The 27,975-nt window shown below is 42.7% G+C and overlaps 1 protein-coding gene across 2 annotated transcripts in view; it reads left to right on the forward strand.

Moving 5' to 3' along the window:
* The window catches only part of LOC127009855 (endothelin-converting enzyme-like 1), a 132,150-nt gene that overhangs the window by 8,697 nt on the left and 95,478 nt on the right, over positions 1-27,975 (forward strand). For both annotated transcript variants that reach the window (XM_050883269.1, XM_050883277.1), the window contains exon 2: positions 12,960-13,121. In XM_050883269.1, the coding sequence (XP_050739226.1) occupies positions 12,971-13,121 (151 nt within the window). In that variant the 5' untranslated portion in view covers positions 12,960-12,970. The remainder of the gene's footprint in view (positions 1-12,959; positions 13,122-27,975) is intronic.

The following is a 27,975-nucleotide window of genomic DNA, read 5'->3' on the forward strand; positions in this document are numbered from 1 at the left end:
GGGGAGGAGGAGGAGGAGGAGGCTGCATGACTGGCGAGGAGGAGAAGGGGTAGGAGGAAAAAATGAATTATAAACCTAAGGAATTAAAGGACGAGGAGGAAGAGAAGGAGGAGGAGGAGGCTGCATGACTGACGGGGAGGAGGAGGAGAAGGAGGAGGCTGCATGACTGGCGAGGAGGAGGAGGAGGAAAAAATGAATTATAGACCTAAGGAATTAAAGGACGAGGAGGAAGAGAAGGAGGAGGAGGAGGAGGGGGGTAAAGTTTGGGCCGAGGCTGCATGACTGACGGGGAGGAGAAGGAGGAGGAGGAGGGGGCTGCATGACTGGCGAGGAGGAGAAGGGGTAGGAGGAAAAAATTTATTATAAACCTAAGGAATTAAAGGACGAGGAGGAAGAGAAGGAGGAGGAGGAGGGGGGCAAAGTTTATGAGAGAAAACGCAATATAGGCCTAGGGAAATTGAAAGGAAGAAGGACGGAAAGCACTGAGATAAGGACTGAAGGAACAAAGGAAGGGAGAGAGTCAGAAATGAAGCACAGGATACAGTAGTGAAGTTACGGAGGGAAGCAGGGAAAGGAAAAAAGAAGGAAGGAAGGAAGGGGAGAAGGAAAGAAGGAAGGTAGAAAGAAAGTAAGAAGGGAAATGTAGAAGAGGAAGAAAGTAAGTAAAATATGGAAGGATGGAAGAATGAAAAAAATATGAAAGGAGGAAAAAGACGAAAAAAAAAAAACGGGGGAAGGTTAAACATTAGTGAGAGACGAAAGGAAGAGAAAAAAGAAGAGGTTGGAAGAATTATAAAAAAAAGAAAATATTGATGACTAGAAAAAGAAGCTGAGAAAAGGATAAAAAAAACAAAAAAAGCTGGAAATAAAGACAAAATAAAAGAAAGAATATTGAAAGAAAGAAAGAAAGGATAAAATGAAAGAAAAAACAGGCAAAGAACACAGAAACATAACCAAAAAAAGAAAGTTCAAGAGGAAAGTGATAACCAAGTACACGAAAAAAGGAGAAAATTGGACAAAAATAAAAAACAAAAATAAGAAGGAAAAAAAATAAAAAAGACTAAACTCGTGTCATCGATATCAAGACCACCTTCTATTTTTGCCCCTCAGTTCTTGTTTGAGTGAAGTGAGCGACTGTTTGAGCGATGACTGGCTTGGCACGGTGCTGGTTGATGACTGGCACGCTGCGGGTTGTTGACTGGCGCTATGGATGACTGGCAGCAAAAACGGGTTGTTATGTTTAGGAGGGATTTCAATGGATGACTGGGACACGTCGACTTGTGGAAGGTAATCTTCGTATATGTCCCTCCTTGCTCAACCGTGGAAAGGCTTGATTTGTTGAGGGACGAGGGTCTGGGAAGGCGGAGGAAGAGGAGAAGGGAGGCGATAAAGATGAATGAAAAAGATGACGATGAAGAAGTGGAGATGAAAGACGGGAAAGAGGAGTTACTGTGAAAAGAGGAAGAGGAAAAGGATGAGGAAGACAGAAAAGAAGAATGAAGAAGTGGAGATGAAAGACGGGAATTAGGACTTGGTTTGAAAAGAGGAAGAGAAAGAGGATGAGGAAAACGAGAGAGAAGGAAGAAAATGTAGATGCAAAAGTAGTAAAAAAAAACAAGGATAAGAAAAGGAGATGAAAGACGGAAAAGAGGAAGGGAAAAATGACGAAGAAAATGAGAAAGAAGAAGGAAGAAAAAGATGAAGATGAAGTTGTTATTAAGAGGAAGAAGAAAAGGAGATAATAGAAGGAAAAGAAGAAATACTGAGAATAGAGGAGGAGGAAGAGGAGCAGAACGAAGAAGAAAAAGAAGACTAATTTGAAGAAGAAACCATTAAGAAGAAAATTAAATGAAAGGCGGAAAAGAGGAATTACTGAGAAAGACGACGAAGAGTGTAGACGAAGAAGGAAAACAAGAACAAATGCAAATAAAGGAAGAAATGCAAAAGAAGAAAACTGAAAAGGAAAGTTAAATAAAAGAGAAACTGCAGATGAGGAAAAAAAGAAAAAAATGCGAGAAATAAGAAAAAAACAAGAAGGAACAGGAACAAGAGAATATCAGATGAGAAAAAAAAATGAGATATGAAAACTTGAAAAAAAACTGCATATGAAAGAATAAGAAATAAATAAAATAAAATAAAATAAAATAAAATGACAAATACAAAAAAATGCGGACCAGGAAAATAAAGAAAATACGACGAGGAAAACAAACCACGAACAGCAAGAAGAGAATGTCAAATAAAAACCAAACACAAACAAACAAAAACAATAGAGATAAATGAACATAGAGGCGGTTTTGCTGTGTCAGTGTCCGGCTTGTTCAGTCTAAACAGCAAAAAGATCACTCGTGGTCAGCTCACACTTGACTCGGCATATTGTTCTCTTGCTGTGTGTGTGTGTGTGTGTGTGTGTGTGTGTGTGTGTGTGTGTGTGTGTGTGTGAAAAGGGAAAGAACAGAGGTAAAGGATGGAAGGAAGGAAAAGAAGAAAGGTAGATAGGAAGGAAGGAAACTATAGAATGACTTAAAAGAAAGGAGAAAAAAGATAAAAAAGAAAAGGTGTGTGTGTCTGTGTGTGTGTGTGTGTGTGTGTGTGTGTGTGTGTGTGTGTGTGTGTGTGTGTGTGTGTGTGTGTCCGCGTCCACTCTCCCCGTTTTCTTCTTCCTACCTACTCCCATCGCTACCAAACTGAATCAACCTCGTATGTGTATAAATAATGTATCGTATTTTATCACATTTTTCATTCACATCCTTAAACTAATTACACACGCACGTTTTCCACACACACGATATCATTTGGCAAAGCATTCTCTTCATCACTTATTATGTTTGGAGACACTAACTATATATGTGTGTGTGTGTGTGTGTGTGTGTGTGTGTGTGTGTGTGTGTGTGTGTGTGTGTGTGTGTGTGTGTGTGTGTAGAAAAGTGGCCCCTTGCATTGTGTCAGTGGTTCAGTCAGGCCTTGGACTCAGCAGGATACAGGGAGGGAAGGGAAGGGAAGGGAGTAGATAGGGTGGAAACAGTGGGTGGGAGAGGAAGGGAAGGTAGGAGATGGGAGGAGATGAAGTGGGTGGGAAAGGGAGGGAAGAGGAAGGGAAGGGAAGAGATAGGGACAAGGGGTAAGGGGAGGAGATGATATGGGTGGGAAAGGGTGGTTAGGGAAAGGGAAAGGAGGAAAGGGAAGAAGATGAAGTGAGTGGGAAAGGGAGGTTAGGGGAAGGGAATGGAGGAAAGGGAAGGAGGTGAAGTGGGAGCAGAATGGAATGGAAGAAAATATAACGTAGGCGAGGACGCAGAAATCATACAAGCCTCGCGTCCCCCTGGCGGCCACTGTATACATTAGCCCGCCGCTACTCTGCATATTCGGCCGTGTAAGTCTTTGTGCAGGAAAAGCGTGAGTATGCGCTTTCTGAATGCGTATCAGATTCATGTCTCCATAAAACACACCCGCTCATACTTTTAGACCGCTTTAAATGGCTGACTCTCTTGCGCACACACACACACACACACACACACACACATACACATATACATACACACACAGCAGTGGACGACCCAGGAAGGCAAAAATGAGGAGAGGGAATGAAAGGAAAGACAGGGAGGGAGAGTCCAGTGAAGGATGGATTTGAAGGAAGGGATGGAGGAAGGAAGAAAGGAAGGGAGGAATGGAGGAAGGGAGAAAGGATGAAATGGAAGGAAGGAATGGAGGGAGGGGGGAAGGAAGGATGGAATGGAAGGAAGGAAGGGATGGATTGAGGGAGGAAGGAAGGAAGGAAGGGATGGATGGAGGAAGAAAGAAAGAGAGGAATAGAGGAATAGGGAGAAGAAGGGAAAGAGAAAGAATGATGAAAAGGACGAGAGAGAGATCAGAAAGAAAGAAGAAGGTGAGGAAAAAGAAGGAAGGAAAGGAAAACTCAGGTGAAGGAAGGAAGATAGGAAAAAAAACGGAGAGAAGGAAAGCAGAGGAAAAAAAAGGAAGAAGAAAGAACATATGGAAAAGACAAGGGGAAGAAAGTGAAAGAGAAATATAGAAAGAAAGGGATGAAGAAAAAGTGGGATAAGAAGGAAGACAAAAAAGAAAAGATGGGAAACGTAGAAGAAAAGGAAGAAAGACTATGAAGAAGAGAAAACAAGTTAAAGACAGAAGAGTGGGAAAAGAAGGAAGAGGAAAAGAAAGAGAAAATAAGGTAAAAAAGAAGGAATAGAAGGGAAAAACGACAGAAAAAGAGAGGAGGAAAGAAAAAAGAAGGAAAAGAAGATGAGAGGACAATGAAGGAATAGAAAAGGGACGCAAACGAAGAGAGGGAAGATGAAGAAGTAGGAGAAAACCAAAAAAAAGGAAGAAAGGAAAACGAATAAAAAAAAACAAGAAAGGGGAAACTCAACTGAAATAAGAAAGTTCGAAAGGTACACAACAACTGGAAAAGGAGCAGGAGAGAGAGAGAGAAGGAAAGCAGAGGGAAAAAAAAAAAAAAAACTTCCGAGTACAGAAAAAAAGACCCTTGAGAGGAGAGAAGTGGAAGGAACTTAGGAGTGGATGTCATAAGAAAAGGCGCTGGGGGGGGGGGGGGGAGTAAGAGGACTCAAAAAAAATGAAAAAAAAATAGAAAAAAAGTAAAAGAGAGGAAGTTGATGACCCTTACGGAGGAAGAAAATAAGAATTCTTTGGTGGAAGGAAGGAAGGATAGTAAAAGGGGATAGGAAAGGAAAAAGAGAGATGTTCAAAGAGGAAAGAGAAAGAGGAATTTTAATAGAGGGAGGAAAAGGAAGAAGAGTAAAATGGGGAAGGAAAAGGAGAGATATACAAAGAGGGAGGAGGAGGAGGAGGAGGAGGAGGAATTTCATAGAGGGAGGAAAAGGAAGAAGAGTAAAAGGCGGAAGGAAAAGGAGAGAGAAACGCAAAAAGGGAGAAGAAGGGGGAGGAATTTCATAGAGGGAGAAAAAGGAAAGAGAAAGAGAAGGAATATTATAGCAGAAACCAAAGGAGGGATGTATAAAGGGGGAGAAGGAGAAGGAGAAGGAGGAGGAATTTCATAGAGGGAGTAAAAGGAAGGAGTAGAAGAAATATTATAGAATACCGAAAAGGAGGGATAACCGAAAAGGGAGAAGGAGGAATAGAAAAAATATAAGGGAGGAAAAATAAAATAGAAATAAACAACGAGGGACGAAGAAGATAAATATTCAAAGAAGAAAGAAAAGAGGGAAAAATCAGAGAAAAGAAAAGGAGGAATATGTAATGAGGGAGGAAAAGGGAGAAAAAGGAGAGAAGGTGTGTGTGTGAGGTAAATATACGATTTAAGGAGAGATTAAAAACTGGATAGCTATTACGATTGAAAGAAGAAGGAAAGAGAACGGCATTATGATTGAAGGAGATAGGAGGAAGAAAAAAAATAAGATGCAAGGAGGAAGAAAAAGGAGGGAGGAAAATGAGGGATAGATGTCACAGTTGAGGTGGGAAAGCAGGGAGAGGGAGAGATGAGAGAGGCAGGGATGGAGGGAAGGATGAAAGGCATGAAGGAATGAGGGAAACGTGATGGTAGGAAAGGAAAGCAGAAATAGAAGGATGAGGGAGGAAAGAAAGAAAGGGAGAGGAGGGTGAGAGCATGGAAGGTGAGGGGGGTAGGGGGGGGTTACATTGTCCGGTCGAGTGGATGTATGGGTGATGGAAGGAATATATGGGTGAAAGCTGCAGGGAAGAAGGGGGTAGGCAGGGGCAGGGGATGAAGGGGAACAGCCAAGGGTGAAGGGGGTAGGGGGGGGTTCATTGTCCGGTAGAGTGGATGTATGGGTGATGGAAGGAATGTATGGGTGAAAGCTGTAGGGAGGGAGGGAGGCAGGCAGGGGGGTAGGGGGCAGGGTGTAGAAGGTCCCATTGTCCGGTCGAGTGGCGCCGTGAGGGACGTGCCGCCGCCTTGGCTCCGCTCACTCACTCTCAACTTTGGAGTCTTCGATGGAGTTTTTGAGAAGCGGCGGGAGGGGAGGAAGGGGGAGAGGGGATGAGAGAGGACGGGAGGGCAGGAGGGACGGAGAGGGAGGGTGAGGAGGGGAAGAGAGAGGATGGGAGGGCAGGAGGGACGGAGAGGGAGGGTGAGGAAGGGAAGAGAGAGGATGGGAGGGCAGGAGGGACGGAGAGGGAGTGTGAGAGAGGATGGGAGGGCAGAAGGAAGGGAGAAGGAGGGTGAGAGAGAGGATGGAAAGACAGGGAGAGTGAGGGAGGACAAGAAGAGGATGGAAGGAAAGGGAGAGCTAGGGGAAGGTAAAGGAGGGTAAGAGAGGGGAAGGAGAGAGTGAGAAGAGGATGGGAAGGCAGGGAGAGAGATAGGAGAGGGTGAGAAGAGGATAGGAGGGCAGAGAGAGAGTTAAGAGAGAGTGAGGAAGAGCAAGGAAAAGCAAGGAAGGGAGAGTTGGGTGATGGAGAGGGAGGGGGGAAGAGAGGACGAGGAGAGGATGAGGGGGAAGGAAGGGCGAGGAGGTTCGTGTTGAATCTGAATAGATATAACTCAAAACCACGTGTCCTACCCTGCTTTTAACTACCAGAGCCTTATAAACACCACACCTATTGAAGCTCTTCATTAATTCGTATATTTCGATTAAACCTCCCGCCCATCGCCTTTCCACATGTTGCAAGTTCTTAACCTGTGAATCATTCTGGCCATACTCTGCTGCACACATTCTACCACGTCGTTGTCCATTCTATAGTAAGGAGACCGGAGCATCACCGCGTAGGTAGTCGAGGTGAGACCGAACAAATGCTAAATACAGCTTTAACTCCTTGAATGCGGATTTCCTATTGTCAGACCTCACCAAGCTACTTGAATGGAGCAAAAAGTGGCTGTTACAATTCAATGAAGAAAAATGTAAATTCCTGCACCATGGGAGGGGATATCCAGCACACCAATACCACATGGGAAACACTCCACTATCCACCACAGAGGCAGAGAAAGACCTAGGACTATATGTTACCAGGGTACCATGCCAATCGCAGCGGACGGGTTAAGGACACGGGTGAGGTCGGGAGGGTGAATGAAAGACGAGGATATCAAAGCGTGGGCCGGGGAGGGTAAGGAAGCTGAAGAGAGGATGAATAAGAGCATGCTAGGGTCAAAAGAAAGAGGGAAGGCGAGGAAATCAAAGGTTGTGTCTGGGAGGGTGAGAAAACTGAATGGAGGATTAGTAAAGAGCATCGTGAATCAAAAGAAGCGAGGGAAGGGTAGCCAGGAGAAGGGATTAATATATGGTTTAGAAAAAGGCTTCATTACAATCTTTTTTTTTCATACTACCAAGCCAAGAGAAGGGATTAATATAAGGCTTAGAAAAGGTGATCGACACATAGGAGCGACGATCGGGGTATTGCTAAGGACTAAGAAGAGGGTGCCCGAGCTTGAGGAGGAGGGAAAACGGGGAAAAGAAATGGGGGATGTGACGAGGAGGTGAGGAAAGGCTGTGGAGGGAGTGGGAGTGCAAATGGTGTAGGAATTATGTGAAAGCAAATGTAAAAATGCTTGTACAAAAAAAATTAAACCCAATACATTTTTAACAAAGGAAAACGAATAACGTGTCGAGAGAGAGAGAGAGAGAGAGAGAGAGAGAGAGAGAGAGAGAGAGAGAGAGAGAGAGAGAGAGAGAGAGAGAGAGAGAGAGAGAGAGAGAGGAATGAAAGAAAAAGAAAGAATGAGAGATAGAAGGAAAAAAAGAAGAAAAAAACAAGAAAAGAGAAAGAAAGAAGGAAAGTGAAAAAAAAAATGAGAGAGAGAGAGAGAGAGAGAGAGAGAGAGAGAGAGAGAGAGAGAGAGAGAGAGAGAGAGAGAGAGAGAGAGAGAGAGAGAGAGAGAGAGAGAGAGATTATAAAAGACAAATAACGAAGATTGGACGATGGTGTGTTGATTCCCATAAATTTTCTTAGAAGTGTGTGATGTGATGATGATGGTGATGATGGTGGTGATGATAATGGTGATGATGATGAGAACTTGTTAACTGAGTCGTGTAGGTTACGAGAAAATGTGTGTGTGGGTGTGTGTTTGGAGAGAGAAAGGGAGAGAGAGAAGGAGGAATATTGGGTCAAGGAGGAAGAGAAAGAGAGAGAGGACAATGGGAGGAAAAGAAGAAAGAAAGGGAAAATTGAACTGGAAGAGGAAAAGGAAGACTATAAGAAACACAAGAAAGAGGACGAGGAGGAGGAGGAGGACGGAGAAAGAAGAAGAGGAGAACGAAAATAGGAATTGAGGAGGAAAAAAGGTCTCGGTGGGAATCAGAGAAGAAAGAAGAGGAGGAGGAGGACGAGAAAGAGGAAGAAAGGAAAGAAGTCGGAGTCGGAATCGGAGGAGGAAGAGGAGGAGGAAGAGGAGGAGGAGGAGGAGGAGGAGGAAGAATGAATAGCTTTGTTTTTCATCGATTCGGCCTCTCGCCTCGCCACTTACAATGGAGAAAAAGATATACCATTAATCTGGGCCAGTGAATGGAGGCTCCCGGTCCCTTATAATTCGTGCCAGATATTTCGAGACATATCGTGCCGGGGAGCCATTTGCATAAATCACTCGGGGGCGCGACACTTCGTCAAAAGGCCATTCAGAGGGGCGTCTTCCAGGATTGTTTTGGCAATCAGGCGAGGTTGTGTACGGCCCCGGCGCCTGGAGGGAGGATGGGAAGGAGGAGGAGGAGGAAGAGGGCAGGAAGGAGGGAGAGAAAGGGCAGGATGGAGGGAGAGAGGAAGGGAGGGTAGGAGATAGAGAGGAAGGGAGGGTAGGAGATAGAGAGGAAGGGAGGGTAGGAGATAGAGAGGGAAAGAGATAGAGAGGGAAAGAGATAGAGAGGGAAAGAGATAGAGAGGGAAAGAGATAGAGAGGGAAAGAGATAGAGAGGGAAAGAGATAGAGAGGGAAAGAGAGAGAGGGAAAGAGAGGGAGAGAGAGAGAGAGAGAGAGAGAGAGAGAGAGAGAGAGAGAGAGAGAGAGAGAGAGAGAGAGAGAGAGAGAGAGAGAGAGAGAGAGAGAGAGAGAGAGAGAGAGAGAGAGAGAGAGAGAGAGAGAGAGAGAGAGAGAGAGAATTGTGACAGACTTTTCCTACTCAGTTCCTTTTCCCATCTTCCTCCTCCTCCTCCTCCGCCTCCTCCTCCTCCTCCTTCTCGCGCACCAGCCACCTTAGGAGTATCTAGTCACCAGGTCTTCCTCCTCATATGAAACTCACCCTGCCGTTATTTTCTTGTGATTCATCTAATGTTGAATTCTGTTATCTAGTGTTCAGCTGTGATCTGTAATCGCTGCATGACGACGAACGAAAGCGGCGTGCTAACGTAATTAAGACATTAGGCACGTGACCGGCATCCTGTACGTAAAATTCACTTCTGGTGTTCACGGTTGAGAGCAATGACTCCATCCCCGAGGGTCCTGCTCCACCAAAGGCAGCCACAACTCCTGAATTTATCACAATATACAAACAAGTTGGACAAAAGCACCTCGATAAACTTGGCACTAAGAAGTAGACAGGATTTGAAAACTTGATCACCGAAGCTGCTAAAAGATCTCACACAGCAAGCACCTAATCCACTCACCAGCCCCAGTGCTCGATCAGAAAGCCTGGACAAATTCTTCGAAGGCTGGAAGCAAGTAAACGTAACATCGATTATTAAAAATAGCCAAGAGCGTGGCCTCAACCTACAGGCCTATAAGCTTCACGTTATTGGCGGTAATATCCTCGAAAAGATTTCCTAGAGGTTCCTATAGAAGATTTCAATATTTATCCAGCACGGTTTCAGAAATAAACGCTCCTGATAACCAAGATGTTTGACTTCCTCCTCGGTATATATGAATGCTGGGATAATCTCATTCAGAGTGGTTATATACTTCAGTCAGTTGGTTAAGAGACAATATAAGTCCCTGTCACTAGTTAGTATCGTCAGTAATGGGTTCTGTTCTCAACATTATGTGCATCAAGGACTTAAAGATAGAATTAGAATTATACCTATCGAACTATGCTGATGACAAAATGCGTGCAATTGTCCTAACCACGGCCGACTCAGAAGTCATCCAAAAATATCTGTAATGGATTATTCAGTTGTCAAAAAAAGTAGAAATATCCTTCAATATCCCCCTCCTCTTCCTACTCCTCATCTTCCTCCTCCTCCTCCTACTCCTCATCTTCCTCCTCCTCCTCCTGCCCCTGCTCCTCCACGTTGGGTTGAGTGTTGAGAGAGTTAAATGGAAATGTAAGGAATCGTGAGCGAATTGTACCGTAGTAGGAAAGATGAGAGGGAGTGTTGTAAGAAGGGAAGGAGGGTGAGGAGACGATGAAAGCTCCGGAAGAGGGAATAGAAGATGAAAGCAAATAGAGGAGACGATAAAGATGTGTGAGGGTATGATTGACAGAGAGAGAGAGAGAGAGAGAGAGAGAGAGAGAGAGAGAGAGAGAGAGAGAGAGAGAGAGAGAGAGAGAGAGAGAGAGAGAGAGAGAGAGAGAGAGAGAGAGAGAGAGAGAGTTGGGGGGTGGTCATGCAGAGCTATTGTCACACACACACACACACACACACACACACACACACACACATTATTCTTTTTCTCTCTTTGTGTATCCATTCACACATACACATTCAATGGATGACAAATGATGGAAGTATGGTCTCCTCCTCCTCCTCCTCCTCCTCCTCCAACCCCTCCTCCTCCTCCTCCAACCTCTACTCCTCCTCCTCCTCCTCCTCCTCCTCCTCCTCCTCCAACAACTACTCCTCCCCCTCTTCCTACTCCTCCTCCTATTCCTACTCCCTCTCTTCGTCCTCCTTATCCTCCTCCTCCACCTCCTCCTCCTCCTCCTCCTCCACAGTTAAGAGTAGTCTGATTTCCATTTTCTTTCTTGTGTTATGACTTCTCCCCCGTTTTCTATATCGTCCACTGAAACGTGAAAAGCGATGACTAACGAAAGGTCACTGCTCTCTCTCTCTCTCCCGGTGTAGGTCATCCTGTTTTGTTACATTAATTTGTCGGTGTCTGAAGTGTCACATATTTTCGTTTTATTGTGATCAACTTTTTTTTTCTTTTTTTTTTTTTCGTTAACTGAACCGTACGCATTTATTTTCTAGTGGTATGTTGTGCACTGCGTTTTATACTTTTTTTTTTTTTAGGTTAAATTTGCTTCCTTTTTTTTTGTATATTTAGTCTACTGCGTTTATGGGCTTCAGTATTTATCTATTTGCTGACTTTGTTTAGTTTAGTATTGTTTGTTTTAATTACTCTCTTGGTTACGTTATAAAACATTTTGAATACCGTTCCTTTTTTTGTTTGTTTCTTTCATCATTGTCCTTATAATGTATGACTGCAATTTCTCTAACGTAGACATTCATATTTCATTCACCTCGAAACTATTTTAATTATCACACACACACACACACACACACACACACACACACACACACACACAATACAAACTAGAAACTCCATTTTTTTATTATTCTATTTATTTATTTATTTATTTATTACTCTCTTTATCTTATTCCCCATCCTCACTTTTTATCGTCTTATCCAAGGAAGCAATTTCACCCAACCTTCGTATACACCACCGGGAAGATGCCTACCGGCGCAATAGGCAACAACGTAAAAAAAAAAAAAAAATCTGTTTTTCTCTCTCTCTCTCTTCTGGTCCACTTCATCTTTCCTTTCGCTTATCTTCTTAATCTTCTTCATTGTTTTTTTCATCGGCTTCCCTTCCCCGCGTCCCTTATCAGTTAGTTGTTATCAGTGGCGTCTCGTTGTGTGTGTGTGTGGCTTGAGGCGGTGGCGGCGAAGGTGGAGGGAGAGTCGCGGTCCCTCGCCCCCTTCGACCCTCCACCCCCCCCCCATCCCCACCCCTCGTTTGGCTGGCGATGTCGTTGGCCGCTGGTGAGATGAGCTTGTCTTCCTTTCTCCTTTTTCTTACTTTATCCTCCTATCGTACACCTCCCTTTTTTGTTATCCCTATCCCTGTTATTTATTATCTCCCTCCTTTTGTTTTATTTTCTGATCTCTTTTTATGTACGTTTATGCTTTATATTTTGCGTTTGATTTCTTTTCTTTTTTTTCTACATTGCTTTGGTTTTTCTATTATTTTTTTTTCGTATGCCTCTTCTAATTTTCCTCACTCGTTTTTCCTTCCCCACCATTTACGAAACCTAACACCTAACCTAACACCTAACAGGCAATATATTCCCTTCATATTTTTAAATTTATATACTTGCCTTTTCTAATATATAAGAACATAAGGAGTCTGCAAGAGGGCGGTAGGGATATAAAAGGCAACACCTGTGAATCTAACCTCATCAATCATCACTATCCATGAATTTATCGAATCTTTTTTTTAATGTGTGTATCGTATTGGCACTCACCACATGACTGCCAGATCTGTTCCACTCATCCACCACTCTGTTGATGAACCAATTATTGCCAATGTCCTTGTTAAATTCCCTTCCTATTAACTGTGTGTGTATCTTTCCTCTACTGTACTAATTCCCTTCTTTAATTTATTTTTGTTCTCCCCACGCGTGACCTTCCTCTTCATCCTCCTTCCTCTTCATCCTCCTTCTTCCTCTTCCTCTTCCTAACCTCACGACCTACAAGCACCTGACCCCATCTTCCCTTTTCTCCTCCTTCCTCTTTCCTCCTCTTTCTAACCTCACGAAGTATAAACACATAACCCCATCTTCCTCCTCCTCCTCCTCCCTCTTCCTCTTCCCCTTTCTAACCTCACGACCTACAAACACATGACCCCATCTTCCTCCTCCTCCTCCTCCTCCTCCTCCTCCTCCTCCTCCTTCCTCCTCCTAACCTCACGACCTACAAACAAGTGACCCAATCTTCCTCCTATTCCTCCCTTCTCTTCCTCACGACCTACAAGCACATGACCCCATCCTCCTCCCCCTCCTCATCCTCCTTCCTATTCCTCTTCCTAACCCCAAGACCCACAATCAAGTGACCCAATCCTCCTCCTCCTCCTCCTGCAGCCCTGGCGGAGATGCGTGAGCTGCTGGACACCATGAACGAGCCCGAGGAGGTGAACAGCATCGAGTGGAAGCTGAAAACGTTTTACTCCTCCTGCATGAACGTTCACTCCTTCATGAAGTCCGGACTCGACATCATCAAGCGCATCATCATCACCGACCTCAGTGAGTACCCGGAGCCCTCTTCTTTTTCTTTTTCTTTTTCAGATTTGTGGCATTTTTTTTTCTTCTTCTTTTAAGGGTATACTAAAGGCTGGCTCGAATGCTCTAATCTATGTTGGCACTGGGGTATTTTTTTTTTATAGTAACGTCGTGTGTGTGTGGGGGGGGGGTATCATCACTCACTTAACCAGAACTATAAAAAAATTCGAACAAAGTGGAAATATGCAAATCACTACATGTTGTATACGTGAACTAAACACACACACACACACACACACACACACACACACACACATACACACACACACACACACACACGAACCATCAAAGTAATGAGAAGCCTTCCAGTTATCTGTTTCCCGTCTCGTCCAGTGTTATGATGCATTTCCACGCCAGTGACTTCCTATGGCAAGCGTGGGGGGGGGGGTCAGGGAGGGAGAGAAAGGGTGTGGGGAAGGGAGGTAAAGGGGAGGGTCAGGGAGGGAGAGAAAGGGTGTGGGGAAGGGAGGTAAAGGGAGGGAAAAACACTCTTACTGTTCCCTCCATTACCATCGTTTCCCCTCTCTTACCTGCCCACGTGTCACAGTTTCTCTCTCTCTCTCTCTCTTCATCAATCCCTTTCCCTCTTAACGCCTCTTCATCTTCCCATTCTCACTTTTTTTTCGTCCCCATCTCCTTATTCTGCTTTCGTCCCCTTCTCCTCCTCCTCTTCATCCCCTCCTCCTCGTCTTCCCCCTCTTCCTCCCTTCCTCTTCATCCCCCTCTTGTCACTCATTCCCCTCGACTCTCCCTTTGTTCCCTGTATTTGCTCACCAGATTTTTCAACACTACAAGCTACTCACATCGGGTTGTTGTCGGGGAAGCTTCTTGAACTAGGCAGCTTCTCTCTCTGAGCTCTATAGTCGCCCTCTGAGTCCTGTGTCTGTGTGTGATTACCTTGTTTTGTCGTTTCCTTAGATGGGAGAGAACGACAGAGGTGTTTTATGTTTTATTTCTGGTTGAGGGAGAATGTGATGGCTTGTGGACTTTTTTATCTTCACATTCAATTCCTTCACTTTTCATCATCCTTCATTTGTTTTCTCCGTTCCACATCCACTTCCTTCGCCTATTTCGTCCCCTAAGTGCTTTTCTTCTTTCTCTCCTTTCCTGCAATGCCCTTTTCGCTCATATCTTTCCTCTCTTATACGTATTTCCTCTCTTCTTTTCTTTACTGCACTTCTCCATCTCTTCCCTATTTATTTTTGTAACCACTTCAAAATTCTCTCGTCTCCTCTCCTTCCCCTCACTTTCCTCTATTCTCTCTCCTTTTCTCTGCTTTCCTGTACTCTTTTCATCAATCTTCTCTCACTTTATCTCCTCCTCTCCTCTTCTCTCTTCTTTCCTTAATATCCTCTCCTGTTCTGTCCTCTTCTCCTCTTTTCCTCTCCTCTCCTCTCCCATGCTCCTGTCCTCTCCTCTCCTTTCCCAAGCTTTCCTCTCCACCTCAGGGATTGCATCATGGGCCTGGACTACCCTAGGGCTTAAGGTCCGTGTGTGCGAATTATCCTGAGACCGTGAGAAGGATAGGGCTGCAGGCGAGATGCATGGATGGAGAACTGAGGGGCTAAGGGCTGGTGTGTGTGAGGGGGTGAAAGGGGTAAGGTATTGAAGGGCTGAAGGGAGTAAGGGATTGAAGGGGTAAGGGGGCTGAGGCACTTTTTTGGGTGTGGTTTTGATGGTTTTGAGGTAAAGATTGTGGAGAAAGGAGTAGTGGAGAATTTTGGAATAGAGGTAAAAGAGGAAGAGTTAGGAAAGTGATAAAAGAAGGGAAGATAAGACGAATGAGGAAGAGTAGTAGTAGTAGTAGTAGTAGTAGTAGTAGTAGTAGTAGTAGTAGTAGTAGTAGTAGTAGTAGTAGTAGTAGTAGTAGTAGTGGTAACATATATAATAATGATAATGACAATCACTATCATGAACAAGATCAACATCATCGACAACAGCAGCAGCAGCACAACTGCCTGGTTTGCTTGAAGTGATTTGTGTATTATGATTTGTGGATTTTGGTTTCGGGATTGACGTGTTTAATTTGCGTTTTGTCGAAGGGCCGCTGCGGGGAAGGCGTCCCGCGGGCTTTTTCATTAATTATATTGATGGGCAGAAATAATTCAATAGTATTTTCTTTTTCAAGAGCGTTATTATTAATTATAATTATATATAGAATAGTACTATTTATAATAAAAGGATTATTTACCATTATTATTAATATTAATATTATTATTATTATTATTATTATTATTATTATTATTATTATTATTATTATTATCATTTATTATTATTATTATTATTATTATTATTATTATTATTATTATTATCATCATTATATTTATTATTATTATTATTACCATCATCACCATCAGTATCATCATCATCATCATCTTCATCATCATCATCATCATCATTACTGTTGTTATTTTTATTATTGGCGTTATTATTATTATTACTATTATTATTATTATTATTATTATTATTATTTTTATTAGGCATTATTATTATAAAATTAATAATAATTATTATAATAATAATAATTATTATTATTATTATTATTATTATTATTATTATTATTATTATTACTATTTTTAGTAATGCTGTTGATTTAGTTTTTACATTGTTTTTTTATGTTGAATATTTAGTTTGGATACATAATATTTTATATTGTGCTGTTGCATTTTCAGGATAAGCTGATTTACTTTATATTTATTTACTTATATATTTGTATGACAATTTTTGTGTCATAGTCCTCCAGGGTTGCGGTGGAGGAGGGGAGGAAGTGAAGGAAGGAAAGCCCTGAAGAGGGAAGGATCTTCTTCCTTCGCTTCTCCTTTTCATGTTCTGTCTTACAAAATCTTTCAATTTATCTCGCGTGTCATTAATCAATCTTCAATATTTTCGTTCCATGAGTTTTCTCCATGATGGGTAGGTGTGGGTGGGTGGGTGGTTGGGTGGCTATGCGAGTGGGTTAGAGAGAGAGAGAGAGAGAGAGAGAGAGAGAGAGAGAATCTTAACACAACACCAGCCTCAGAGGAAGGAATAAGACTCTCATGATAACCTGAAGTCAGCAAGGAGCGGCGTTGTGCCCCGAGTACTAAACAGTCAGGAAGGAGAGTAAGGGGCAGAGGTACTTTTGGGGTCTGGTTTTGATGTGTTTGAATTGAAGAATGTGAAGAAAGGGATAGCGGAGAGGGTTGAAATAGAGGTAAAAGAGGAGTAGGAGAGTTGAGAAAAGAAGGGAAGATAAGACGAATGAGGAAGAGGAGGAAGAAGAGGAAATTGAGAGGGTCCAATGGAAAGAAAGAGGAGTAAAAAGCAAAAAGAGTCGGTAGGATGAAAAAGGCGGATTTGTGTGTCGTAGCCAGGCGTCGATTTTTTATTTTTTATTTTATTTTTTATTTTTATTTTTTATTTTTTTTTGCACAGTAAAGGAAGAAGCTCAAGGACAAAAATAAAAGTACACACACACAAAAAAAAACGCTAGTTCTACCCATATAAAAAATCGTAGAGTGGCCAAAAGACCGGTCAATTTCGGGTGGAGAGGCGTCTTGGTACTCTCCTCTTGAGCATGCCAGATTAACACAGACACAGACCAATCATTGCATCTATCAGGATTCACGTTTTGCTATCTATGTTTCACTAAGGTTATTCGGTGGTTATACTGCGCCAGAACAGCCCCCCTAACCCCGCCCCCCTCCAAAAAAAAAAGCTGTACATACATAAATTTTTGAAGGTATGCGATTCTGTTCCTTTCTCTATCATCATTTCCCTTCACACACCTGCTTAATTTTCCGAACTTATTCCGTGTCTTCCTCCCTTCCTCTTTTTCTTTTCTTTTTTTCTTTTCTCGTGGTCCAATCTGTCAGCCCTTTGTTCCATCCGTTGTTTGTTTACTCCACCTGCTGCCTGTTTGCTCCACCTGTCATCTGTTTACTCCATCTTTTGTGTGTTTTTTTGCTCCACTTGTTGTCTGTTTACTCCACCTGTTATCTGTTTGCACCATCTGTTCTCTGTTTACTCCACTTGTTATTTGTTTACTCCACTTGTTATTGTTTACTCCATCTTTTTTTCTCCACCTGCTGTCTGTTTACTCTACCTGTTATCTGTTTGGTCCATCTGCTGTCTGTTTACTCCACTTGTTATCTGTTTACTCCATCTTTTGTTTTTTTGCTCCATCTGCTGTCTGTTTACTCCACCTGTTGTCTGTTTGCTCCACCTGTTATCTGTTTACTCCACCTGTTGTCTGTTTGCTCCATCTGTTATCTGTTTACTCCACCTGTTGTCTGTTTGCTCCACCTGTTATCTGTTTACTCCACCTGTTATCTGTTTACTCCACCTGTTATCTGTTTACTCCACCTGTTGTCTGTTTGCTCCACCTGTTATCTGTTTACTCCACCTGTTGTCTGTTTGCTCCATCTGTTATCTGTTTACTCCACCTGTTGTCTGTTTGCTCCATCTGTTATCTGTTTACTCCACCTGTTGTCTGTTTGCTCCACCTGTTGTCTGTTTGCTCCATCTGTTATCTGTTTACTCCACCTGTTGTCTGTTTGCTCCATCTGTTATCTGTTTACTCCACCTGTTGTCTGTTTGCTCCATCTGTTATCTGTTTACTCCACCTGTTGTCTGTTTGCTCCATCTGTTATCTGTTTACTCCACCTGTTGTCTGTTTGCTCCATCTGTTATCTGTTTACTCCACCTGTTGTCTGTTTGCTCCACCTGTTATCTGTTTACTCCACCTGTTATCTGTTTACTCCACCTGTTGTCTGTTTGCTCCACCTGTTATCTGTTTACTCCACCTGTTATCTGTTTACTCCACCTGTTGTCTGTTTGCTCCACCTGTTATCTGTTTGCTCCATCTGCTGTCTGTTTACTCCATCCGTTGCCTGTTTTATGTGTCTGTGTGTCTGCAAGCGTGTCTTTTCAAGGGGAATTTCTCAGTGAATGAAGACAATTTTAACAAAGTCCAGCATCCCTTTGTCTCTTCTTTTAGGCTGATAGGAACAAGGGTATGGATGGATTCTCTTTAATTATCTGTTATTTGTTATTGATTGCTTGTTATGCTTTCCTTGCACGCTTTTCATCTCTCTTCTCTCTCTCTCTCTCTCTCTCTCTCTCTCTCTCTCTCTCTCTCTCTCTCTCTCTCTCTCTCTCTCTCTCTCTCTCTCTGTTTGGCTATCTATCTCTGTCTATCTATCTATCTATCTCTCCCTCTATGCTAAGTTCATCTCTTTTCTGTCTATCTCTCCCTCTATGCTAATCTCATCTCTCTATCAGTCTATCTATCTTTCTGGCTATCTATCTATCTCTGTCTATCTGTCTATCTATCTCTCCCTCCCTCTATGCTAATCACGGACAGAGGAACCTTCACCGTCGCTTCATTTATATTTATGTCGTTAATCCTTCATTGTACATTCGCGTCATTACACTGCGGGAGTTCTCCGTCCGACTCTACTCACCGTAACTTTTTTTTTTTTTCTATCGCTTTGGTTTTTTTTTTTTTTTTTCATTTTTCATTTTTTTTCCAAACGCTATCCGTCAGCTTTTAATTTTTAGTATGAACTTTATTTATTTACTTATTTATTTATTTATTTATTTTTGAGGGCGGCAACTGCTGTTTTCTTTGTATTCGCAGTGTTTTCTTTTTTTTTTCGGTTTTTTTTCTAACTATTGTCAAGTGTTTCGTTCAAGGTCATTATTTGCTGTACATCCCCTCTGATCATTAAATATTATCTGGACACACACACACACACACACACACACACACACACACACACACCTAAGTTTTTTTTTTATTGTGTTTGTTTTTGTTAATGTGTTGCCTATAGCTTCTCCGGTACGCTTTCTTGAGGGGCCCCTTGGACGACCCCAGCCCGTTAGTGGCACAGACGAATTTAATTTATAGTGGCTGCCGTTATGTATGACTATTGCTTGGCCCATGCTGTCCCCCGGTGCTCCTTTTGACCGAAGTAGCTGAAGTTAGGGTTGGTTGAAGTCGCTGAAGTTAGGGTTGGTTGAATTCGCTGAAGTTAGGGTTGGTTGAAGATCCGGGCAGCATGTGGGCAATCTTCCGCCGCTCAGTAAGGTTGAAAAATTGTAATCGTGCATGAGTGGGGCTCGAACCTTGGTCCCCGGGCTCACCACTCCCGCACGCTGACCACTCACCCACCACCTCCCCATAAACCAATAACAATAGAAACGAAACCCCGAAATAAAAAGATAAAAAAGTAAGAATAAAAAGCTCAGAACGGAAAATAAATCATCACTAAAAAATTATAAAAAAGGAAACTAAAAAAATGCTACCAACAAAAAATCTAAAAAAGGGAGAACAAAGAATCAGAAAATAATAGGCCTAGGGGCGCGGAAGCCGACGAAGGGGTAGAAGTGAAATATGTTAACCACCGAGACGGGATGAAGATGCTCCCGACAGGCGGAGTAATGGAGCTCTTCTCACCCCGAGGAGGAGGAGGAGGAGGAGGAGAGGATGAAAAAATAAAAATGAGGCCCGTGGGAGCGTCATTTACATAATTTCCTAGGAGGGAGGGAGGAGGGAAGAGGAAAAGGAGATAGGGAAAGGAAGGAGATGGTGATAGTGTTAAGGAAGGAAAAAAAATAAAGGAAATGACAAAATAAGGTTAGCAGAGGAAAAGGAGAAGAAAAAGAAGGGAGGAGGAGCAGGAGGGAGGGAGGAGGGAAGAGGAAAAGGAGATAGGGAAAGGAAGGAGATGGTGATAGAGTTAAGGAAGGAAAAAAAATAAAGGAAATGACAAAATAAGATTAGCAGAGGAAAAAGGAGAAGAAAAAGAAGGGAGGGAGGAGGGAAAAGGAAAAAAAGATAAGGAAAGGAAGGAGATGGTGATAGAGTTAAGGAAGGAAAAAAAATAAAGGAAATGACAAAATAAGGTTAGCAGAGGAAAAAGGAGAAGAAAAAGAAGGGAGGAGGAGCAGGAGGGAGGAGTAGGAGAAAAAAGAAGAGGAGGAGGAGAAGGAAGAAGGGGAGGAGCAGCAGGAGGAAGGGTAAGTTTAGTAGGGTTCCTTTCCACTTAAATTCGGATATCACCGCTGGAGGGTCTTAGTGCATAATGTATGGGATTGGGAGGAGCTCTATTATATTTGGATTTACAGAGGAACAGTCCCATCTAGGCGAGGAAATGTAGTAAGAGCAGGCGAGGGGTGTTGAGAGCGAGGGAGGGAGGGAGGGAGGGAGTGGTTTCATGGGTTAGGAGATGGTAGCGAGGGAGAATGGGAGCCCTGAAGAAAACGAGGGGAGGGGGGTTGAGAGAAGAAGGGAGGGGTTGCTAGTGTGTTTTGAGGGGTAGGGGAAGGATATAAGAGAGAGAGAGAGGGGGGGGAAAGGGAAGTAGAAGAGAGAGAAGAGGGGGTCGAGAGAGGAAGGGAGTGGGATCATGGGTATAGGGGATAAGTTAAGGGAGAGAGCGCGATTGAGGGAGTTAAAGAAAACGAGATGGGTAAGATTGAGAGAAGAAGGGAGTGTTGTCAGGGGGGTTGTGGGTAGTAGAAATGAGAGAGGAAGGATGGGAAACTAAAGAAAACGAGAGGGATGAGAGGGAGTTGAGATAGAGGTGAATGTGGAGGGTCAAAGTGGAGGAAGGTTGGAAGGAAGCTGAAGAGAGGAGAGGACGGAGAAATGAAGGGTTTGGAAGGCATGAAGGGTTTGATGAGGTGTTAGCGGAATGAGAGACGGGAATGAGCAGGGAGAGAGAGTAGTGTTGAAAGGGAGAGAGAGAAGGGAACATGTGAAGTGTGTGGAATGAAGATGTGATAGAGGGGGAAAGATGGGCTGAAAATGGGGAGGGAGAAGAGGAAAGAGCAATTGGTGAAAGAAAAAGCTTGAATGTTTGTGTTTGTTTGTGTTTGTTAATAGAAAGAATGGTGTGTATTGGAATAAGTCAATGAGTTTTTAAGATTTGTTGTATACGTATAAGAGAGAGAGAGAGAGAGAGAGAGAGAGAGAGAGAGAGAGAGAGAGAGAGAGAGAGAGATTATTCGAATTAGCTCTCAGATTTAGAACATCATTATTCTAGAGTAGATGTTTAATGAAATACATGTAATTTATGCTTAATGATGGGACATAGGCAGGTAAAGCCGTGTGTAATTCATTCTTTCCTTTTATATGTTAAGAGTGGCCGGCTGGAATACGATCTTTATTTCATGTATAGACGAGTGTATGTATATATTCGAATAGATAGATAGATGGATGGATGAATGGAAAGGGTGGATGGAGTGGATGGGTGAACTTATGTATTTGACATTTTAAATTGTATATCACGGTTCCATTTCATTTTGTTTTGCTCCATATTCTTCCGGTATCTATTTTTCTTTTTCATATTGAGGTGTTTGTTTCCCCACTTAAGGGTACACACACACACACACACAAAAAAAAAAAAAACCCGCTACGGAGGTCATAAGAGGCACTAGACAGAATACACACACACACACACACACACACACACACACACACACACACACTCCCACCCACCCACCCACACACACACACACACACACACACACACACACACACACACACACACACACACACACACACACACAAAGATACCGCCGCGGACAGACAGGCGACAGACAAAATTTAAACTCGTGACATCATTATTATTTCCGTGGACTCGGCTCGCGCCATCACGGGACAGAATATTTAGGAGAAATCTGCATAACTTCCGGTGGCCAGCGAACAATGATGGGGAGAGGGAGTTGAAGGGGAGAAGGAGGGGGAGGAAGGGACGGGGTAATGAGGGGGGGGGGTTTGAAGGCGGAAAGGGAGAGGGGGTATTATAACGAGAGGAGATTGAAAAGGGGAAAAGGAAAGGGGCAGTGAAATGAGAGGTTAAAAAACGGATAGAGAAAGGGGGAAGTGTAATGAGGGGGGGGGGGGGTTGAAGGGGGAATGGGGGAGGTTGAAAATGGGGAAGGGGAAGGGGCAGTGAAAGGAGAGGGGGTTAAAAAAGGGATAGAGAAATGGGGAAGTGCAATGAGAGAGGGGGGTTGAATGGGGGTAAAAGAGGAGGGGCTGAAGGGTAATAGCGGGGTTGAGGTTGAGGAGAATAGAAAAGAGAATTGATTAAAGAGAAGAGATTGAGGAGTGAGGAGACGTAGAAATGGTGGGGAGAGGATGTGGATTATGGAAGGCAAGGAAGGAGTGATGAAAGGAAGATGTGGAAGAAGGTGTGGAAAAAGCGAAACAGTAGGACATTTCAGGAAGCGGTGCAGTGGAGAGGTGGAGGGAGATTAGAAGAGGTAAGGAAAGTAATATAGGAGATTGTGGAAGGCAAGGAAAGAGAAGAGAGAGGGAAGAAGATGAGGGTAAAGCAAAAAGATAGACCATGTAGGAAGGCGGTGCACTAGAGAGGGAAAGGGAAATAGAGAAGAGGTAAGGAGAGAAATATAATAGACTGGGAATGCAAGGAAAGAGGAGAGAGGGAAGAAGATAAAAATAAAGCGAAAAGTTAGACCATGTTGGGAAGGGGTGGATTGTACAGGTGGAGAGAGATAAGGAGAGGCAAGGAAAAAAATACAAAAGGAGGAAAAAAACGGGATAAAGGAGGCAGGAAAAAGAGAGAAAGGAGGAGATACAAATAGCCATGCACAGATTAGGTTTTTTATGCGTAATTTATAGTTTATTTGTTCCCATTTTCACCTGGTTTTTAAAAGAACATATATACACTTTTTCTTATATATAACTAGCAGGGACAAGTTGTGAGTCGGCCCTTGTGTTTATGCTGTGGGCTTGAAATATATCCGAGTTAGTATTTTGGACCTGCAGGATGGGAGAAGGGTCTGAAGGAGGAGGAGGAGGAGGAAGCATAAACATGGAAAGACAGGCAACAGAAACCCTATTTGCTCTTCACGTGGTTGCCCGCTCTAGTGCTTTCAACTGCTCGACGGGAACTTCATGTCTTCGGAGCAGATGAAAGCATTGCATACGTACTTTCAGGTTGCTTCTGGGGGGAGGAAGAGGAAGAAAAAGTAGAAGAAAATGAAGAAAAGGGTACATCGAGAGAGAGAGAGAGAGAGAGAGAGAGAGAGTGCATACGTACTTTCAGGTTGCTTCTGGGGAGAGGAAGAGGAAGAAAAAGTAGAAGAAAATGAAGAAAAGGGTACATCTACGAGAGAGAGAGAGAGAGAGAGAGAGAGAGAGAGCGCATGTGTTTTCGCATTAGCATAAGAAAGCGGGACGATTTATTATTTTTAAACTTTTTGTCATCAATCATCAAGTCCACCCACCTCTCTCTCTCTCTCTCTCTCTCTCTCTCTCTCTCTCTCTCTCTCGCTCGTATTTTTCGCTTCCTTTCCTTTTGTTCAATTTTGTCTTGTCTTCAACCCTCTCCCCTTTATTTTTTTTCTTCCTGTCTCTTCCTTCCTTGCATATAGGAGATGTCTTTTCCTGCTTCACCTTCTTCGCCCATCCTTCGCTCCCCTCCTTTATTAATTCCTTCTTCCCTCCTCCTATAATTCCTTCTCGCCCTGTCCCTGTCTGTCGGTCTGTCTGTCTGGTGTCCTACTCTGTTCCTCCTTCAATGTATTCTTTTTTTCTTTTCTTTATTGTCTTGTTCGTTTGTGATCTCGTATTTCTTCTTTTTTTTCGTCATCTTTTTCTTCTTTTTCTTCTTCCCCATTTTCTTTTTCTTCTTTGTCTCTTCTTCCTTCTTCTTTTTTCTTCTTCTCCTCCATCTCCTCCTTTTACTCTTTCTTTCCTTCTTTCTTCATCATCTTTTTTCTTCTTCTTCTATAGTCGTCGTCGCTTATGTAATTATCGTCGTCTTCCTCCTCCTCCTCCTCCTCCTCCGCTTCTTCCTTTTACATATGTTCTCATTCCAGTGTTTTATGACATTATTGAATCACGTGTATCATCTCCTCCTCCTCCTTCCTCTCCTCCTCCTCCTCCTCCTTTCTCATCCCTCTTTTCTCCAGACATCTTTCTTCCTTGTTCTTCCTTTGCTCCTTTCTTCTATCCTTTCCCTCTCACGTTTCTTCTCCCTTGCATTTTTTTTCTCCTTCAGTCTCCCTCTCTCCTTTCTCCTTTTTAACCCTCTTTCATCTTTCTTAATTGTTTTCTTTTCTCCTTTCTTCCTTGCCCTCCTTTCTTGCCCTCCTTCTTCCATTTCATTATTCCTTCCTTCCTTCCTGCCTTCCTTCCTTCGTTTCATTCTTTCTACCTTCCTTCCTCTCCCACCTCCTATTCCTCTCTTCCTTCCTTCCTTCCTACTCTCCTACCTCGCTCCCCTTACCTTCCTTCCTTTCCTCTTCCATTCCATTCTTCCTTCCTTTCTTCCTTCCATTCTTCCTTCCTTCCTTCCTTCCTTCCTTCACCCCCTCTCCTCCCCCCTCCTTCCTTCCTCGCCCTCCATCCTTCCTCACCTAACATTCTTCCCTCCCTCCCTCCCTCCCTCCCCCCTTGAAGCAGGTGTACGGGGATCCAGGTGTTATTGACATGGGCCAGGAGGAGACAGGTGGCCGCGTCCTCGCTATCGTTGTGCACTGCTCCAACGTTATTACTCTCTCTCTCTCTCTCTCTCTCTCTCTCTCTCTCTCTCTCTCTCTCTCTCTCTCTCTCTCTCGTATATAGGTTCGTTATTCCCCCAATCGAAGAAGAAGAAGAAGAAGAAGAAGAAGAAGACAGAGGAAGGAAGACAGTTTGTAATCGAGGGCCGAGGAGGACGTCAGGTAATTGGACAGGTGAATAGATTGCTACCTGGGGACGGAGATAGATATGCAAATGGTCGTATGTGTGAATCGTCAGGTAGAGAGAATTGGTAGATATATATGAGTAATAGTTTGAAGGTTGAGAACGATATGGAGAGAAGAATTGAAAGGTTGATATAATCGTTGATACATAGAATAATTAACAGGTATGCAAATAGCCGTGTGGGTGAATCGTTACGAATTGGTTAGATGGATTTGCGTGTGAATATGAGTAACAGTTTGAGGGTTGAGAACGATATGGAGAGCAGAATTGAAAGGTTGATATAATCTCTGATACATAGAACAATTAACAGGTATGCAGATGGCCGTGTGGGTGAATCGTCAGGTAGAGGGAATTGGTAGATGGATTTGAGTTATATTTTGAAGGATGAGAACGAAATGAAAAGGAGAATGGATTGATTTGATAGATATTTTCACTGATGCACAAAATGACTGATAGATATTCAAATGGCAGAGTGGATGAATCGTTAGGTAGATAATTGGGTAGATGGCTTTGCATGTAGATATGAGTATTAGTTGGAAGGTTGAGAAGGAAAGGAAAAGAAAAATGGAAAGGTAGACATATTAACTGATCCATAAAATTCTTGATATGCAAATAGTCGAGTGGGTAAAGCGTTAAGTAGAAGGAGTGGGTAGATAGTAGATTAGCGAATAAATATAAATAATAGTTTGAAGATTGAGAAAGAACGATAGGTAATGGATTGATAGATAGACTCATTAATACGAAGACTTATTGATAGATATGTAGATGGTCTTGTGGGTAAATCGTTAGGTAGAGAAATAAGTAGATGGGTTAGCAAATAGATATAAGTAATAGACGGTAGGATGAGAACAATAAAAAAAGGAGGAATGGATAGGTAGACATAGAATAACACACATAGTAATTGATTTATTGATACGACAGACTGACCAAATGATAGATAGTAGATAGGTAGATGTACATATAAATAGATAGATATAAATAGATAAATTGAAATATCTTACAAAGTGGAAAAATAAATTAGTATACCCTGTTTTCATTTACTGCATATGTTACAAAAAGGGGCCAAATAGTATACGAAAATAAAGTAGTTGATAGATAAATGTAGATAGATAGATAGGTGTGAATAGATAAATTGATATATATTACAAAAAGGGAAAAATAGATTAGTATACCCTGATTTTATTTACTGCATATGTTACAAAAAAGTGCCAAATAAAATACGAAAATAAAATAGTAGATAGTTAGGTGGACAGATAGATAGATAGTTGTAAATAGATAAACTGATATATATTACAAAGGGGGAAGATAGATTAGTATACCCTGTTTTTATCTACTGCATAGGTCACAAAAAGGTGCTGAATAAAATAGTAGATTGGTAAATAGATAGATAGAGAGATAGATAGGCGTAAATAGATAAATTGATATATATTACAAAGGGGGAAGATAGATTAGTTTACCCTATTTTTATTTACTGTACTGCATAGGTTACAAAAAGTTGCTGAATAAAATAGTAGATTGGTAAATAGATAGATAGATAGAGAGATAGGTGTAAATGTAGATAGATAAACTGATATATATTACAAAGTGCGGAGATAGATTTTTGTATATTCCATCTTTCTTTACTGCATATGTTACGAAAAGGCGCTGAATAAAATACGAAGAAAGTGAAAAGATGAACGCCGCCTGACACGAATATAGAGAAAAATGTAGCTAGTGAAAAAAGTTAATAAAGGAAGGCACAGAAATCTCAGGCCTAAAAATAAAAAAAGGGGAAATAACAGAAACAAGTGAATATATACACACACACGAATATGAACCTTCCTTTTTTTTCTCTCTCCTTCCTCTTCTTCTTCCTCCTCTCTCTTCTTCATCATCTTCCTCCTCCTTTTTTTCCCCCCTCTCCTGTTCTTATATTAATTTTTGTTAGTTGTTCCTACTGTTATTTTTCTTCTGATTCTTCTTTTTTTGTCTTCTTTCTTCATCATCTTCTTCTTCTTCTTCTTCTTCTTCTTACTAATCTTTTTCTTCGTCTTCTTTTCTGCTCTTCCTCGATATCCTCCTACCTCCTCCTACCTCCTCCTCCAAATCACCCTCTCTCCCCTCCCCCTCCTCCCTCTCCTCTCCCCCACTCTCCCCTTCCCCTCCTCCCTCTCCCCCACTCTCCCCTTCCCCTCCTCCCTCTCCCCCACTCTCCCCTCCCCCTCCTCCCTCTCCCCTCTCCCCAGCAGCAGTAATAACAATGGCAACAAGTGCAAAGGTTGTTTTAGACAATTACCTTTGCGTTTTAACGTCCACCACTTACCAAGATTCCCTCGCCATTGCCTCGCTCGCTCTGCTTGCATTGTCTGTTGCCTTTTGTCCTCTTATTTCTCTGTGTCCTCCTCCTCCTCGTTGTTGTTGTTGTGTCCTCCTCCTCCTCCTACGACTACTGCTGCTGCTACTGCTACTGCTCCACCTTCGTCTGTGTCTCCTCCACCTCCTCCTCCTCCTCCTCCTCTTCTTCTTCTTCTACTTTGTTCTTAGTCTGTTTCTTCCTATTCTTGTTTTTTTTTTTGTTTTTTTTTTTGGTTATCTTATTTCTCTCTCCCTCTCTTTCTCCTCGTCTTTCCCCTCCTTTATCTCCTTCTCGTCCTCGTTTCCTTTCCTCCTCCCTCCTCCATCTTCTCCTCCTCTTCCTCGTCGATTTATCCTCTGTCTTCTCCTCCTCCTCTTCGTTTCCTCCTCCTCCTTTTCTTCTTCTTCCTCCTCCTTTCCCATTCCTCCCCCTCTTTTTCTTTTCAGTTCCCTCTTTTCTTCATCCTCTCTCCTTCCCTTACGTCTCTCTCCTTCCTTCTTTTTTTTTCTCTTAATCTTTCTTTCTGTTCCTCCTCCCTCTTCCTTCTTTCGTAACCACCTGTTCCACATATTCTTTCATTTTCCCCTTCTACCCATTTTCTTTCTTCCTCCTCCTCTCCCTTTTTTTCGTTTCTCCTCCTCCTTCCTCCTCTTCGTTTTCTCCTTCTTCCTCCTCCTCTTCGTTTTCTCCTTCCTCCTTCTCTTCGTTTCCACCTCCTTCTTCTTCCTCCTGCAATATGACAAAAGAGGTGGAAGGAAGGGAGGGAGGGAGGGACAGAG

Source organism: Eriocheir sinensis, chromosome 4 (assembly GCF_024679095.1).
Source record: "Eriocheir sinensis breed Jianghai 21 chromosome 4, ASM2467909v1, whole genome shotgun sequence".
NCBI classification, from domain to species: domain Eukaryota; kingdom Metazoa; phylum Arthropoda; class Malacostraca; order Decapoda; family Varunidae; genus Eriocheir; species Eriocheir sinensis.